We start from the raw sequence: 18,319 nt of genomic DNA on the forward strand, positions 1-18,319 counted from the left end.
GAACCTTACATCCAGCTCAGGTGGGACACTGACGACATCTGGATTTGTGTTTTGCTTTTTTTTTTTCTTTTTTTTTAATGTTTTTTTAAAGATTTACACTTTCCAAAACTGCATGCTGTTGCCAAGCAAAGTTAGTTGACATTTTTAGCTGAACATTCAAATCGGGAAGCAAAGGGGGGGGGGGGGGATTCTGAGGTAATTTAAAATTGTTAAAATCTCATTAAAATCCCATCTCCTGATGTGCCCTGGTAGCTCAGCGGGCTAAGGCACATGCCGAGTTCCTGCGACATCACTGGTTTGAAACCTGTCGCATGTCATGTTCTCCTCACCTCTCTCCAAACTCACTCCACTGTGGTAAGTTAATACTTTGAAATATCAAATAAGCTAACAACCTTGGTGAAGACAAAATCGTTGCTTCAAGCAAGTTACGTTAGCTAGTAGTGGGCCAGCAAACCCAATTTGTGCAGTGTGTTAGATTAACTCAAGCAGGTAACAACTTATTCATATAGTCCTGTAAATATCACTCGTATCCACTTTGAAATTTTGATAATCGATTAACCGTTGTCAATGCAAAGTGTCACTTGTTGGTTCCATCTTTTTAAATGTTTGGATTTGCTGCTTTATATCACTGACAAATGTATGTCATTTTATAAACAAAAAAAACAAACAATAAAAGACAGATTAGGCAATAATAAAAACAAAGGTTAAATCAGAAATATTCTATGCTTTGTTAATAAAATAAAAAAAAAATAAACTGGCATCATTTTAAAATTCAACCTACTTTAAAAAGCTAGATATCTGCTCTCGCTCAGCATCATTACCCATTATTGAAGAAACGACAAGAGTCTCCTGCTGTGATGAGGAGGGTCTCCTTTTACAACTTCTCGAGGCCTCCAGTAAATTCAGTGGCACAACTCTCAGATATAAGGCTCTGGGCCAGAGCTGGGCCGGGAACCGCCCGGCAATGATGTGGGTTGGTTCTGGCACTGAGGTAGCCAATTTCAGACTGGTGTAGCACAAGTAAAACCGGCCAAACGAGGGACGGCTCAGACAGCTCAGGTTGCCCTTTTTTCTTAATGTTGTGTTGAGATGAAAAAGGGTTCACTATGACTATTAAACAGTTACCTACAGTATTACTAACAAGTGGCAAGGACTGGAGCCACTGGAGCCTCCAGGAGTGCCAGAACCAGCCCAAATGTCTCTGGTTTGGGTGATATTGTAGTGCGTGTGGTCTATAGTACAGTAGCATCAACACAATGGTCCAATAGACAGATCAGATAGAAGATATCATACAGATGGTCCAATACAGTTATAGTACAACATCTATACATCAACTATACATTGTGCGGTTTTTTTTTTTCATTTGTTATATTTTGAAGGGGTCTAATGGGGTTAGACTTGGTCACCATTACATCACTGCTGTAACACGAGGGAGGGGGTCGAAATAGTGGTGGGCAGAGCCATAGATAAACAGGGTTTGATCATTACAGTCTTATACCGATGTTAGTGCAGCAATCCTGCTACTTGGCAAGTGGTGTGGAGGACCACAGCTAGAGTGCATTCTGTCAAAGTCAAACATGAGTTGAGTGGAGTGGCAGTAATAGAGCAATAAAGCAGGCTAAGTTTATATTTAATAATTTAGAGGTAGAGTTTTGGAGAACATTAAGCAGCTGGAATCAATTTGGATCACTTTTGGGTAAACACTGCAAATCTGTTGCAGTGTTCCATTTCTGAATGCAACATCAAATTGTCCCCGCTACATCAGAACTAGGGCTGGGTACAAATAATCAATTCTCCAATTAACAGCGATCTTTGTTTGAGTGATCTGATATCGATAAATAAAATCCTGAAAATAATCTTTTAATGGATGTATAACCCACCACAAACTTTTTGGGTGTCAATTCGTAATGTAAACATTAACTTAGACTTAGACTTCTCTTTATTGATCCTTTTGGGATGACTCCCGCAAGGAAATTAAGGAAATTAGCCTAACCTAACCTGGTGCATTATGAAACAATATTTGAGGGTTGCTTCTTGCTTGTACAATTTACAGCATAAGTGCTCTGAGAATCTCTTTTATATCCAAGCGAAATGTGTACGGTAACTGAAATTTCCCTAACCTAATTGATATGGAATGGAAATGTAATTGAATCGGGACACTGTGAATCGGGATCAAATCGATTCTGGGAAATCATTGGCGATACCCAGCCCTAATCAGAACCTCTTGGTGGTTTAATTTCTCACTGCATTGATGTAGAGGTGTACTCCAGGGTGAGCCAGTACCCTGTGACATCACTGCTGGGTGTGGTTACAGGTGCACACAGAGCACCTCTGACCACACCCCACAGAAGTGAAGCAGACCAGAGAATCTTCCAGCCAGAGAGGGTAGCAAAAAACTGCTTTTCAACACTCCCCACTGAAGAGTTATTACTCCATAGAGTACAAACTAGAACTTTTCTAGTCCTAGTATTACTTCAAGGAAAAAAAAAAAAAAAAAACGCAACCTCAATTCCTCCATCGTGCTGAGGACTGTACCTTGAATGGGTTTTCCAATAAACTTTATCACCCTCATATTTTGTTTGTTAGTATTACCAGCATGGATTTTATATGCTGCATGTTATGTGTTATGCTTGTGGACACTTAAACCCCACAGCTTTCTAAAAAGCAGCTGTGCAGTCCACTCACATACCTGGTTAGAGAAGAGGCAGCAACAGTCCAACCTAACCGAGCTTTCTGTCTATCCATGGCTCTAGTTTCAAAACAGGGTTTGGGTAAAGGGACGTAGGAGTTGCAGGTTAAGGGGTTAGGACACTGAGGACTTAAAGGGGTAAAGGGTTTAGGCTGAGAGGACTACAGGGGTTACAATACTAAGGGCTTTGAGGAGTCTGGATGATGAGGTGTTGAAGTTTGGAAATGACAGTCAAGGTTTACAGTGATGAGAGATTCACCGAGATACTGGATTTGAGAGATTTATGGGTGAAGAGGACAAGGTTAGTATGAGTCTTATGTGTCGATAATGTTAGGATAGGACTATGGCCTCCATAACTATAGCGGGGTCTTCTATGTCAGCTTTACTTTGAACCATCCTGAGCTCCAGCTGGGGTGGACTGGGCCTCCGACCAGGACCTGCTAACTCTGAGAGAGTGAGGGGTAGGGCAGATGGAAACGCATGAGACAAACAAGATCAACATTTGTTTTAAAGCTACATTGTGCAACTTTTAAATGCCAAAAAAAATAGTTTGGACACTGTGGCAGACCTGTAGCCAATAAAAGACCTGCAGCTGAAACCATTTACAGGCTGCTGCCATTCTGATTGTTACAGATTGCAGTCTTTCTTTTCTCCAATATCAAGTTTAATCCATTTGTGATTTCAAAACGGTTTTGTTGATTTAAACATTTGGCACCATATTCATGACTCAAATACTACAGAAATTAGATTTAAGCTCTTTCCTGTTGATCTTCTTGGTGTTTTTGTTTTGTCTCTGGGTTAAAAAAAACAAACTGCATATACAGTCATGTGAACAAATTAGGACATCCATGCTAAAGTTGACTAAAAAGAGGAATAAAAAAAAAAAAAAATCAGCTTTAGGAAATTGATCTTAATGCCTTAATTACAAAAATGAGGAAAAATCCAATCTTTAAGGACACCAATTTTCTTTGTGAATGAATAATGTATAGTAAATAAATAAATGTTCTTCCTTAAAATACAGGGAGCATAAGTAAGTACACCCCTATGTTAAATTCCCATAGAGGCAGGCAGATTTTTATTTTTCATGGATCCAGGATACTATGCATCCTGATAAAGTTCCCTTGGCCTTTGGAATTAAAATAGCCCCACATCATCACATCCCCTTCACCATACCTAGAGATTGGTATGGTTTTATTTCAGTTAGCCTAATAGCTGGTTTGATTTGCATTGAGAGATGATTTTATGGAAAGTACCCCATGCCAATCTCTAGGTATGGTGAAGGGGATGTGATCAAAAGTATCAAATCAAAGCTTTCGGCGTTGATAACAAGCCCCACTTTTCTTACCGTGAGCATACGAAATGGTCCTCTGGATAACATGATGCATCACTGAGAAAGTCTTCTCACAGGCCATCTGAGAGAGAGAGAGAGATAACCATAATTATCCTGTTTACTTGTATTATTATATCAGATGTATTTACTCCTTTTTGTTTATATGTATGTTTGTTCTTATGCTTTGGCAACACAGATGTATTGATTTTGAATTGCCAATAAAGCAAATTGAAATTGAGATTGAAATTGAGAGAGAGAGATTAGAGTGAAAATAATTATTGTTATTAGCATTTCTAATCAAATCAAAAATAATAATAATTTGAAATATGTGTGGTCTGGTCACTGAGGCTGACTTCATCTTCTGTCGTGTTTTTGTACCTTCAGGTCATTAGGGTAGTGGTGTGTCCACGCTAGCAGCATAGCAGCAAACAAATCTCCAGTTCCTACAAAGACGGCGTCCACTTTGTGAACTTCCATTCGAACTCTCTGCGTCGTCCTGCTGCCGTCGGGGCGAACTGAGCGACAACAGACAACACATTGAAGGGTTCATTTTGGTCGGCTACGCCTAGTCTCACAAATATATACGTACAGAAAGCTCATATGCAATTAATTCACACGTCACGTACCATGGCGCTGGCTGCCCAGCGAGACAAGGAAGCGGTCTCCCAGCCTGGAGGGTAGATCAGAGGAGGTGATGACCACTGTGTCTGGGCCCATAGCATGGAGCAGGTCCATAACCTACAGACAGTGAGGGAGTGAGATACTGGGGCATGTATTTAGTCAGCAGTAAGCATATAAACCAAGAAACATCAAGCAATGTTAATACTACAACAGGTTCTTCTGTAAACAAAGAAATTATGCAAGAAAAGACAGAAGGATTGTATAGTGTGTGATCTCTTACCTCTACAGCGTCTTTCTCTGTGCTGATGTTTTTCCCTGTCAATAATCTAAAACACAAGCAAACAAATGACCATCATGTTTATAGCACCGTAACATTAACACTGAAAATGAAGTTAATGGACCTATTTCACAGCAGACATGTTGACTTGTCATAGTAGGAAAAGCACAGCTGAAACTGATAACTCAATTCCATCAAGTGTTGAGTTGAGTTGAGATGTCTTTAATGTCCCCAAGGGGCAATTTGGTTCACAACATGTAGCCAACACATAAACATTAGCACAGAAAAAGCACATAAAACCTAAAATAGTAAATAGATAAAAACATAAATACACATGTACACTACACTTAAAAAGATGACAAATATATGCTGTGAAATGGGCAGGGATGGCAGATGACCTATAGGTTATTGACTAGTTTAGTGTCCCAGTAAGCTATTTCAGTGAGTCAGCATGCACAATACCAGGGCCTCTCCTAAGTGGAATGTAGCCATCATTAATGGTTTTGAATACACCTGTGCTTTTCCTACTATGACATGTCAACATGTCTGCCCTGAAAAAGGTCTATAGACAGAAAAACACAGAAATTCCCATTTAAGAGTCTAAAAAAAATAATTATTGAAACCTTTTAAAACTTAATTCTACTCAGAGTGGTTATTGGAATGTACCACAAAGCCAAGTGATTCTTCGTAAACAGAAAAACCTTCAATCTGATTCTGCAGGCATACAGAAACGCCACTAGGGGGAGGAACTTGACAGTGAAGCTGAAGAGACAACTGAGTTGAGGCACAGTTGTCTCTAAATGTTATTGTTTTTCATAAATGCAGACATTTAGTCTGTGCAAGCAAAAAAAGCAGCCAACAAAATGTGGGAAAACGTCTCATATCTGCCTGTTCCACAATGGGGATCATTAAAATCAAACTAAACAATAGATACTGGTATCTAAAGAATACCAGAGACAGAGACACTGAAATCAATCATTGCTAAAATCCTCAGAACTTTATTTAAAATCTTAGTTGAGATCCGAAAATACCATATATATATAACTGGGAAATTGTGTAGTGATGGATCCGGTATATTTCCATTTGATCTAAATGTGCAGCTATAAAAAAGCATAACAAACATAACTTTGAACAGTTTCAACAAGACTATGTTAAGATATATTCACACAGTATTGAAAATTCTACCTTTCAAGCTACGTAAATGGCAGTTTAAAACAAGAAAGATTAGAGGGGAGCTACAGTTAGGCGTATTTTCGGTTAATTCTTTCCCAAATGTCTGGAACCACAAAATGAAGGTATTAGATAACATGCATGAGTGGCATTACATAAAGATGGTGCTCGCTAACACTCTGCTACTCAAACAGTTACTCACTGAGGTGTAGGTAATTTAAACTAAGTATGTTTTATCTTGAAAAATAAGACCATTACAGTAATGTCATGCTAGATTTATTCGATATACATCAATACAAATCTGCAAAAAGACACTTGTACTCACTCAGCCTCAAACTGGTTAGGAGTGATAATGTCAGCAACAGGAACCACCTTGTTCTTATAGACCGGATAAAGATTCTGAGGAACGTACTGTGAAGCGAGAGGTGCAGGTTAGAGTCACATAACACAACGAAAATACACAAATGTTGCTCTGTAAGGAAGGACTACACACACATAAATGATAAGGCTCAGTTTTTTAAATTGTCAGTGTGCACTGACAGAATATAATATTAATCCCCGGAAATGCACGTATGCACAATGTAATTTATACACCACATACACGCGCAGAGTGAGTCACTTTGTACATGCAGTTCTGTCAGATCACAAGAATCCATCTGTCATTGAGCCATGTAACACACCCCCAGAGCGCACACGCACACACGCACACACACACACACACACACACACACACACACACACACACACACACACACACATAGATAGGAACACACAGGGATCAGCACTAAATCCCTCCCACACACAGTAAAGGCACAAGAATCCTTGTTAAAAATCTATCTAATAACAGACACTAACACAGACACAAGCAGCTGCACATACAGGACATAGAGCACAACAGTGACAATAATCTCACCATAGATCCATGATCACCGAGGACGGGGTCACACACTGAAATGAGAAAAACCCATTCAGTCAGACACCCAACACAGACCTGTAAAGCTCCAACAACCACCACATTCCATAAATACTGCAGCTATAGGAGGCATGAAACTGGATTTGGAGATTTAACACAACCAAGCCAGCATGTAGACAGAGAACGACAATCAATTTTTTAAAGTCTAAATTTGCTTAAAAAAGAAGATGAAACCTTCATTAGGGTTTAAAATAAATCAATTTTACGATCAAATCGAGCTTCACTTGTTTGTGACCACGTCGAGCCGAAACCGAGCACTGCCCGCCGGACGGAGCAAACCTTTTCATTTTACAGCTAAACAGTAGTCTAAAATATGTTTCTGAAAACATTTGAGGTAAGTGATAGTCAATGCAGTAACAGAATCTGGATTTATATGATCAACGCTGCCTAGTTTTACAGTTTGATCGCAGTTCAAGAGCATAGACACTACTTAGAGACTTCTCGGTTCTGATTGGTTGTTTTCCTTATGTCATTAAGAGATTAACTTGATTCATGTAGTACAGGATATATTGACAGTTTGAGCAAATATGACAAAAAGTTTTTTTTATGTAGCTTTAAGCACCGAGTGCTATCTTATAGTAGGGCAGCAACTAACAAATTATTTTTTATTATCGATTCATCTGTTTTTATTATTTTCTCGATTAATTGATTAAATGTGTGGTCTTTAAAATGAAAAAAAATGTCGATCAGTGTTTTCCAAAGCCCAAAATGACGTCATCAAATGTCTTGTTTTGTCCACAACTCAAAGATGTTCAGTTTACTGTCACAGAGGAGGGAAGAAACTAGAACATATTCACATTTAAGAAGCTGGAATGAGAGAATCAGACTCAAACTGATTAATTAATTATCAAAATAGTTGGCTATTAATTTAATAGTTGACAACTAATCGATTTATCATTGCAGCTCTATTTTATAGTGCTTGACAGGAACAAAATGACCCTTGTTCGGCGTGATATTAGATCTGATCTGCAGCCCAGGCTGAGTGCAACTCAGCCACAGAAATGTTTACAGTGAGAGCTTTATACTCTTAGTTTTTCTGGACTAGAAAACGTCTGCTATCTTCCTCTATCAATTTTATCCTGTTGCTGTCTCCATTATAAATGTAAAACCAGATTAGTGCAAGCATTACCAACAGGATACATACATTGCAGGATGTAAATGACATCCTGCAATGTATAGAACATCCCAGATAAGAGTGTTAGTATTTCTGGCAACATCTAACACGTTTAAAAGTGTATTGTAACGAAGCACTCTGTGTGCACAACAAAGAGTACTACAACTAAAGGTAAACACAAACACATTATGTATGTCACCCTCTGGTTGCTTATTATTTTGAACAGTGGCAGTAGGTCTTTACTATTATGCACTAACAGTGTCTACAGGCCAAGCTGCAACAGCCTTGATTTAAGTGAAACTGATTTGGCAACATGAGATGAAAATCCCCCTGGCTGGAAAGAGAGAAAGAGAATGAGAGTTGTCCACAATGAGAACTGGATCTTCTCTGAGATTAAAGTCAAGCTACATAAAGATACTTAATTTGAAAAACTAATATGTTTGTTTGCTGGGTTATCACTTAAAAAATGTTCCAAATATTAATTGTTCCTGTTAGGGGATTTTGTTTCATTGTCTCACGTAATCTTATGTTTCATCATGGGCTTTTGTTGCTGAGTGACTGCGGTTTTTACTCATATAAAAGCTCCACTAATGCATATTTTTATGATAACAATAAATCAAATTACAAACCCAAAGAGAATTATCACCGGACTGTGCAGCTCTTTAGTTTTTTAGCCTCTTTTAGCTCATACAGGAGCAAAATGTCCTCTCATAAACCCCGCTTCCAGCAGCAGCAGGCAGCTAGTTCATTCATAAAGCTTTGATTAACCTACCGTAAGCTACAGTACCTGCCAAATACCAAACAGTAGTAGATAAAGTTCGCGATTGGTGAACATAATGGAGCATCTAGCAGCTAGAGTAGTCTAAATATATAGCATTCATAGCAGCGACCGCATAAATTCAACATTTACTAATCATTATGCTAAAATATTTGCTGCTAATGCTCTATACAAGTGGGAATCACCAGAGGTCCCACGATACAATATTATCACGATACCTATGTCACTATGCGATATTATCACGAAACCTATGTCACGATACAATATTATCACGATACCTATGTTGCGATGCGATATTATCACGATACCTGTGTCATGAGGCAATATAATCACGATGCCTATGTCAGGATGCGAGATTATCGCGATGCCTATGTCACAATGCAATATAATCACGGTACCTATGTCACGGTGCGATATTATCACGATACCTATGTCACGATGCGCTATCACGATACCTATGTCACAATGCGATATTATCGTGATACCTATGTCATAATGCGATTATCACGATACCTATGTCACAATGCGATATTATCGTGATATCTATGTCACGATGCGATATTATCATAATAACTATGTCACAATGCAATATTATCACAATACCTATGTCGCGATGCGATATTATCACAATACCTATGTCGCGATGCGATATTATCACAATACCTATGTCGCGATGCAATATTATCACTCTACTTGCGTCAGGATACGATATCGTCACAATACTTATGTTGTGATACAATACTATTGCGATTTTAAGCATATTCAATTTATTACCTTTTTTCCAACGTCAATTTTTTTCCAACTTCAAATTATGTCCTTAAAGGAAAACTTTGTCAACATCTGTTTTGGGATTGTCAAGCTGTCAAGCCGACAACACATACAACAAAAGACTGATACTTAGTGTCCGTGTATCGATGCAGTATTTCCACAAAAAATATCACAATACTATGCTGTATCAATTCCCCACTCTATACCACAGTGAAATGCGGCTTTTAGACTAAGCAAGAGCCCCACTGTAGGAGCAAGTGTGTCATATCCTCATCGATGACACAAACACTGCACATTACCCAAACTGCATCAATGAACCTTTAGGAAATATTACCCTAAAGTTAGCTCAAGGTGGGAGGAATAAACAACAGAAGATGCATTTATTTATTGTGTATTATGAAGTCTGTAAATGCAGAAACGCTGTAGCTCTCCAACAACCAAATGCTGTTAAGTGACACCAACAAAAACAAGTTAGTTTTATTTAAAACAGATTTCTAGTATAAATCAAAGTCAAAGTCAAAGTCTCTTTATTAGTCTCCCTAAGGAGAAATTCGTTTTGGACACAGAGAGAAATTGCTGCAAGAGTAACAACAGAGACACACATCAAACACAGGGTTAAAAAAGTTAGAAAAACAAAAGTACAAAAGTAGAAAAATAAAAGCATGTGGTTACTTACCATACACCAGGTTGGGGTTGGCTCTCTTTAGCTCCTGAACAATGTCCACTACCATCTCCAAGAAGGATGTGTCTCTGGTATACCCTGAATACAACATTAATACAAGACTTTATCTCTCCCTCTCTCTCTCTCTCTCTCTCTCTCTCTCTCTCTCTCTGTGTATTAAATACTTTATTTGACTTCTGTTTAAAGCTTTATTTAACCATTAAACTGCCAGAAAAGCAGCTCTAGTGTACTGGAGGTGACTGCTCTGCATGTCTGAAGCAATATGCATGAAAGTGGTCGCTCAGGTCTACAACATTACTAAAAATTCCTGAAACTGCAGCAACTTATGAAAATGCTGTGTTTACACAGTTCAGTGCAGTGCAACTTAACGCATGCAATGGTTTGGTTACACAAAAGAATTAATGTTCACCTTTGCGGAGCTAAGGTTTAGGTTTGGTGGGACAAAATCCAGCTACAATTTGCACACAAGTACTGAATGTAAAGAGATGAAGAAGGAGACTGGAGGGAACATTGATACAGGATTCATTTATTACAATTTAACTAGGGCTGCAACTAACGATTATTTTCATTGTCGATTAATCTGTCGATTATTTTCTCGATTCATCATCGATTAGTTGTTTGGTCTATAAAATGTCACTAAATGGTGAAAAATGTGGATCAGTGTTTCCCAAATTCCAAGATGACGTCCTCACATATTTAGTTTTATCCAGAACTCAAAGATATTCAGTTTACTGTCACAGAGGAGGGAAGAAACTAGAAAATATTTACCTTTAAGAAGCTGTAATCAGAAAACTTTTTTTTCATAAAAAATGACTCAAACTGATTAATCGATTATCAAAATAGTTGGCGATTAATTTAATAGTCGACAACTAATCGATTCATCTTAGCAGCTCTAAATTTAACCCCAGGATGATTTAAAAATGTCAACACAATAACATCACGTTGACATGAAGGTTAATCTAACTGCAGAACCAATGTGATTACGACAGTGTAGTGAAGTGAAGTATAAAAGGAAGGTATTTACCTGTTAAAACATAGTCATACTGGTGTACGTTGTTCAGTTTGATTCCTTGATAAAGAACATGGAGCTCATCTGCTGTCAACACTTGGCCTTTCCAATGAGAATAACCTACAGAGAGGAGAGGAGAGGAGAGGAGAGGAGAGGAGTTACTAGGTTTGCTTAGTTGCTGACTCAAACTCTTTGCAATGCCTTTTCCATTCTGCTGGCATCAGTTCAACAGATTTTTCTCACTGATACCAAAGGAAAATTACTCCAAAATGTCAATCCAAAGCTGGATGCTGGATAATGACATGTTTTTTTTTTTTAAAGACTTTTTTTGGGGGGGAAGACATGCAGCAAAGGACCACAGGTTGGACTCGAACCGTGGGCCGCTGGGGTAAGGACTGAGCCTTGGCACATGGGGCGCATACTCTACCAGGTGAGCTACCAAGGCGCCCCAAGACATTTTTTTGGGCCGCTCTCTAGGGCTAGGCGGCGAACGTCGATACTTTTATGGCATCGAAAAAAATACCCAGATCCTATGAGTATCGAAAAATGATTTATCTTTCAGGGCCAAATTTCGGTTCCAAAGCGTCTGAGCGTGTAAGAGAAAGCTTATCTGTCCTCGCTGCATATTGACACAGTGTGGAGCTCCAACCGACACACACAAGCGCGCGCGTGCAGAGGTGCAGACGGAGTAAACTACGTCGGCTCTGCAGTTTTGTTGAAGTCACTGTGAGTCACGGCAATGCCGATAAAGTGGTTTCAAGTGTGGTTACAGTTTTTCAAAACTTCACGCAGACAGCGTTTGCTGCGATATGATATTAATGGCGAGCCGAAGCGGTGGCGTGCTGTTGTTTTACACTTCCTCTGAGACAAGCAGGCACAACAGTGGTTTCTGTGCCCTGATGAGTGACTGACAGGCTGAGGTTGTAAGGAAAGGCAACTTTATTTCTACAGCACCTTTCAGCAACAAGGCAATTCAATTACATTCCTTTGCACTTAAGTTAGTTCTTCATTAGTTCAATGTTGACAACAGGGCAGTCACCAAGTTTATTGTCAAAGGTTTATGTCATTATGTTTGCACTAAAAAGTCTTTGTTGTTTACATTCCTTTGCATTTTAGTTAGTTCAATATTATCCTGTACACAATGTAATGTTGTTGTTTATTTATTTATTATTTATAATATGTTCATGTTCTGGCAAAAAGGTTTCTCTTTTTTTGTTAATTTTTAAAGTTGGGATTGATACCAATCCTAAGTATCTGACTGGCGCACCCCTATCGAAAAGCACAACCAGTTTTATTAATGTTACTCAGAGAGCAGTGTTACCAGATTTTTTTTAATTTTGATAACTGTTTTGATTTACAATTAAGGTGGAAAATAAAAGTTTTGTGTTTAATGTATTTTTGTTGATGTTGAAATGGATTTTAAAACATATGGTATCGTTAAGGAACCGGCATCGAAACTGAGGTATCGAAATTGGCACCGGATCGAAAGATTTTGAACGATGCCTAGCCCTACTGCTCTCTGCTAGCATGACTGAAAAGCATCTTGATGGTCCATGCAACTTTTGCTTGTAACTGAGCAGTGTGACCTTCACTGAACTATGCAAAAAAAGGAAATGCTTTTATGGCTCAGGCACACACACGCACACGCACACGCACACACACACACACACACACACACACACACAGAAGTCTTAGTGCAGCCTGTAGCCACAGTATGTGGTCAGCCAGACACAGGGGACGAGGACAGATACACCTCTACAAACAAACACAACACACCTACATTGTGTGTGGAGGGGTGTATTGAGAGTGTGTGTCTTTGTATATCTGGGAATATGCAAGTGTGTTAAGTGCTGCATGTACAGATTACACGAATGTGACAAGAATGCTAATGTAAGCATGCGTTCGTGCACTTGTGTCTGCGTATGACATGTTTGCTGCAGGCCGATGACGTCGCAGCTCCAGGTGAGTCACAGCCAGGTCACGTGGTGGGGGGGTTCTGGTTGCTAAGCAACACGCCGAGAGAAAGCCAAAGGGGCTAAGAAAGAGAGATGAGCAGTCAGAGCGCTCTGTGTGTGTGTGTGTGTGTGTGTGTGTGTGTGTGTGTGTGTCTGTTCGTGTGGGTGTGTGAAAGAGAGAATGAAGGCAGGCCTACAGATAAGAGCTGCTTCTGTCGTCATCATTCGCCGCTGTCGCAATTCCCAGCGCCTGCTGCTGTTTACTGCTGCGTCCTGTCGCTCTCTCTCATTCTCCCTCCATCTTTCTCTCCCATCACCCGCTGTCTGTCTCTCTGATTCAAAAATGTCCCGTCTCTCTTTCTCTCTATTCACCTTCTCTGTCCCCCTCGCCAGCCACCCCTCTCTGCCTCTCAGATGCACACGTCGTCTTCAATATGTCACACCAAATTACATACTCGGCTTGAAGAAATTGCAAATGTTAGGATCCAATACACAAGATCTGATTAAACAAGCACCAGAGTCTCAGGCGTTTTCATGTTAAGGTCACGGAAACAAATACAATTTTCTCATTAAGGAATCTTGACATCTACTCTGTGCGTGGGGCCATAATAACCATAATAATGAGAGGCGACCATAAAATATATAAAATATATGATTAAAATAGTCTTTTGGTGCCTAAAAATGTAAACTGAACTTAGATTTAGCTGGGAGCTCACAGGAATCCTGTCTAGGCCGTGTTCAGAAAGACAAGACCGCTGCAGGCAAATACACAGCCGCCTAATTCATTTCAATGCTCAACTTTTGCTGCAACATAATCCAACGCCATCTGGCCAATGAAAAACGTGCAAACACACATTCCTGATAGTTTGTACTGTGACAGCTGTGTTTTTACTGTTTAACTGGAGATCATGGTGACAAAAAGATAAAATACTTTCAGCCGTGATAACTTTCTAGAGTGGTACAATCCTGCCTAGCCTAATTATCATAAAATGCTGTGCAGTGTTTTGGCACTTGATAAGTCTTTTAACTCATTGATCTGTTACTCAAACTGGCCTTCATGGATTGCATTTCATCATCTCTCCAGTGATAAAAACAGGATGCTTTATGGTCTGAAGTTTGAACGGTTGGTGAAAAACCAAAAACGTGTCCCTCTCAACCATATTTTGAGAATTACTAGGGATGCACCGAATCCAGGATTCGGCTTCGGATTCTGCCGAATATTGGGCTTTTTGACGGGGTTCGGTTTCTGCTGAACCTTAGAATTGTTTTCCACTGAACCGAACCCTATGCTTGCACTACGCGCGCTACGCTGGTCGACGTAATGACGCATATGAAAGAGTGTGCAAAGAAATCATTCTGTTTTGTAATTGACAAACTCCATTTCTCTAGAGACTGAAGCTGCAGCTGCAGCATGTTGATTGAACTGTTTTAATTATGTAAAGACATGTTGAAGGAGTTCAGATAGAGCCTGTATCAGGGCCATATTTAGTTCAATGTGTTATATGTCACTATTATTGGTAGCTTACTGTACTTAAATGGCCAGTATGTACTTTATTTTCTTTATTCATTGAAGCCTCTGTGTTTACAGGCTTTTGGTGATGCGCAATGTGCTATAGGTGCCAAAAAAAAATCTGTTTGGTACTGCCAATTTGTTTTGTTTTGTCATGGTTCATGTGTGCAATAAACATTACACTTCGTGAGAAAAAAATCATGGCAGAGAATCGTGATATCAATTCTAAGCTAAAAAATCGTGATTCATATTTTTCACCGAATCGTGCAGGCCTACTATGTAGATAGTTTGAGGAGAGCTTTATTTTCAGAGGTTTTGGGATGTTCTGCTGCCTCCCAAATGCTCAAGACGATGGGTAGTATTTGTTTCTTTGTGGTGCCTAAAGCATCAAAAAGGACATTTAGACACATCTTGTATCTTGCATTTACCACGAACCTCACGTTTATCCAGTTTTCTATGTTCGATTTCGATAGAAAATAGTTCCAAAGAACACTGTTCACAGCAAGTCTCTGGATTATGTTGAATAAATGATTTTCTGTATTAAAAAAAAGAGAAGCTACAAAGACAAGTCACTCTTAAGTTGTTCATGAATTGATCAATGATATGTGTAGATAAAACTGGTTCGGGGGAACCTCTCTCACCATAGATGTTCGGCTGAATCCAGGCTACAACACTTCCAAACAGCTCAGATGGAAATTACAGCATTTCATCCATCTCTGCGTCCAATGTCACTACAGACGAGTCCTACGCTCGCCCACATAACAACACTTATCCTACAGAACACCTACAATTATGCTTACCCTTAGACTGCAACACCACAACAGATTACTTTAAACTCAACATCATCCATCTAAATAATGAAATGACACAACCACAACTAACCTGGCTGGTTTCAAACCGCCAGCTCACAAGTGTAGAAACCAAACTCCGTTTGGTCAGTAAGATGTTAAACCGCTTGCTGACCTTTTGCAGCCTGAAACTGAATGCAACGAAGTCAGGACTAATTATATAGTTATAATTACTTGTATTCTCGAGACCAGATGAAAAACTAGACAACCATTACATGAGGGGATCAAGGCCATACCCTCTGTACAACACAAAGGACAAAAAAACAGAGCAGCCAGTAGCATTATTAACTAGGGCTGTGCAATTAATTGAACTTTGATCGCATTTCCGATTTTGGCTCCTAACGATCACAAAAACAATGTAATCGAGAAAAACAAAAAAAGTTTTTGCACATGACGTAGTTTTGCAAGTAAACTCTTATTTTGTCTTGTGTTCTGCATGACATGCGCACGTTCGCCCCTCCCAAAGGCTAAACTTACTCAGCCAACATTTGAATATATTTTTTACATTATTTATTTTAAGGGGAATTCCCAAAGTTAAAACAGGAAAAGTATTAAGAGAAATTTTACAGTTCAAGGTGTTTTCACTGTTGATTTGTTTAACTGTTTTACTGTTTTTAAGTTCAACAAATGCAACGTCTTTTGTGGATGGAATCTCTAAGTGGCATCAAATAAGCAGATAGGATAACTGTCATAATGCACCAATCCTGTAAAGATTTCTGAGTCTGGTTATTGTATCCACTGTGAAGCAACAAGCAACAGCTGGGCAGATGTGTTTGTTTTCACAGCTGATTCATTCTTCGTATTCAGTTTGCATGAATGACATGAGCTGAGAGCATCCATCAGTGCAAGACAGGAGAGAGACAGTACAGATTACTCATTCACGGGTCTGGAAATTAGTTGAAAATATTATGAGTAAATGTGACGCCAAGGGATGACGCAGACACCCCCTCTGGGCCAATCAGTAACCAGCATCATCAGTCCAAGTTTCCTCTAAATCTTGTTGCTGTAGCAAGTATGCCTTTTTAAAAGTTCAAACTTTATTCTTATTATTTAATATACATTTGCTCAGACTTTGCTGAGGCAATATAAGACATAATTCAGTAAAAAGCAACACATTATAATGGTGTAGTTTTTGTTAAAATACATTATCGCAATAATCAACAAACACAAACAGAGCAGAAGAACTGTGCTGTCAGTAAAGGGAAGTAAATATTGGAATAGGCGGCCCTACTCTACATATTCCACTTTTAAGACTCATCTCAAGCAACAACTCAACCCTAGTCTCCACAGTCCTGCGGACGAGGCTCTGGCTAGTCCACACAGCATTCCGGGATGGGAGAAAAACATGCTCTGGTTTATTGGCATGTCTTTAAACCAATCACAATAGCACAGTATGGAGCAGCGGTGCCTCTGCAAAATAGCCTCGGGAAGGAACTTGTTTTGGTGGACCGTGTGTATGTTCAAAAGTTGTTTTAGTCATACAACAGAAAACTCAGATTGGACAGATAGTCTAGCTAGCTGTCTGGATTTACCCTGCAGAGATCTGAGGAGCAGCTAACCATAGTCCTCAGAAATCCACCAGAGTTTAGAACGCCAACACAAAGAAAGTGGAAGGTGACGGACTTCCGGCCGAAAAGAAGGACGTCGGCACCAGAGCAATCCCGGAAGTGGAACTTCGTGGATCTAGACTAGCTCAACCCAAACCAGAACTGTGATCACTTTTAACTTGACATGTTGCATAATGTTTTGTCCTCTTCTACTAGGGCTGTGCAGTTAAATAATCGTGATTTCAATATTGATCAAAATAATTGTGAGCTTAACTTGCATACTTGTATCTTTATTTACTTGTAATGTTCTGTCTTTTAGTTTGTTACCTGTTTAAAGAAACAAAAAGTTCAAAATCAATGGAGCAGAAACAGAAATATTCTAACTTTAAGTCCTTAATATAATCCTATGCTAGCCTGAATGTAACTCAATCTTTCACCTTCCATTAGACTCTCCCTGCTTGGTACTGTAAAGAAATGCCCATATCCTTTCCCTAAATGTGCAGTTTTCAAGCCCAAGACGGTCCTCTAGAGCAGTGGTTCTTAAACTTTTTTCAATATTGTACCCCCTTTGAATTGCTTTTTTAAACCAAATGACCCCTGACCAGCACAAAACATTTTTGGTAGAAAAAAAAAGTCTATATGAAGAGGTACAATACAGCGCCGGCAGTGATAGATTCACTAAACAACAACCTTTTTTAAACAAAAACATTTACATGCTACATTTCAAATGTTTCGAATCCATCACTTAATTCATTCATTATTATAGTATAATTATTTTAGGAATTATGCATGACATATTTTTAATAGTGTTGTCAGTTAAACGCGTTATTAACGCCGTTAACGCAAACCCATTTTAACGGCGTCAATTTTTTTAACGCGAGATTAACGTTCTTTTTGGCCTAGCAAACTTTGTAGTTTTTTTCACATGCTGTTGCAACAACTAGTAACGTTAGAAAAACTACAACACCACACCGGATCTAGCTAGACCGGAAACATAACAACAGGCACGCCGCACACACTTGTTTGGGCTTGCGAGCCGGCCAAAGAG

At 39.2% G+C, this 18,319-nt stretch overlaps 1 protein-coding gene across 1 annotated transcript in view; it reads right to left on the reverse strand.

Moving 5' to 3' along the window:
* Positions 1-812: 812 nt before the first annotated feature.
* Positions 813-18,319, reverse strand: part of pdxkb (pyridoxal (pyridoxine, vitamin B6) kinase b) — a 43,087-nt gene continuing 25,580 nt past the window's right edge. The window contains exons 4-13 of the mRNA XM_035992083.1: positions 11,427-11,531; positions 10,397-10,480; positions 7,001-7,035; positions 6,413-6,498; positions 4,921-4,966; positions 4,646-4,757; positions 4,398-4,534; positions 4,035-4,101; positions 2,505-3,135; positions 813-2,452 (exon numbers count right to left, since the gene is read on the reverse strand). Coding sequence (XP_035847976.1) covers positions 3,020-3,135; positions 4,035-4,101; positions 4,398-4,534; positions 4,646-4,757; positions 4,921-4,966; positions 6,413-6,498; positions 7,001-7,035; positions 10,397-10,480; positions 11,427-11,531 — 788 coding nt within the window. The 3' untranslated portion in view covers positions 813-2,452; positions 2,505-3,019. The remainder of the gene's footprint in view (positions 2,453-2,504; positions 3,136-4,034; positions 4,102-4,397; positions 4,535-4,645; positions 4,758-4,920; positions 4,967-6,412; positions 6,499-7,000; positions 7,036-10,396; positions 10,481-11,426; positions 11,532-18,319) is intronic.

This window comes from Sander lucioperca, chromosome 15, assembly GCF_008315115.2.
Source record: "Sander lucioperca isolate FBNREF2018 chromosome 15, SLUC_FBN_1.2, whole genome shotgun sequence".
NCBI lineage: Eukaryota > Metazoa > Chordata > Actinopteri > Perciformes > Percidae > Sander > Sander lucioperca.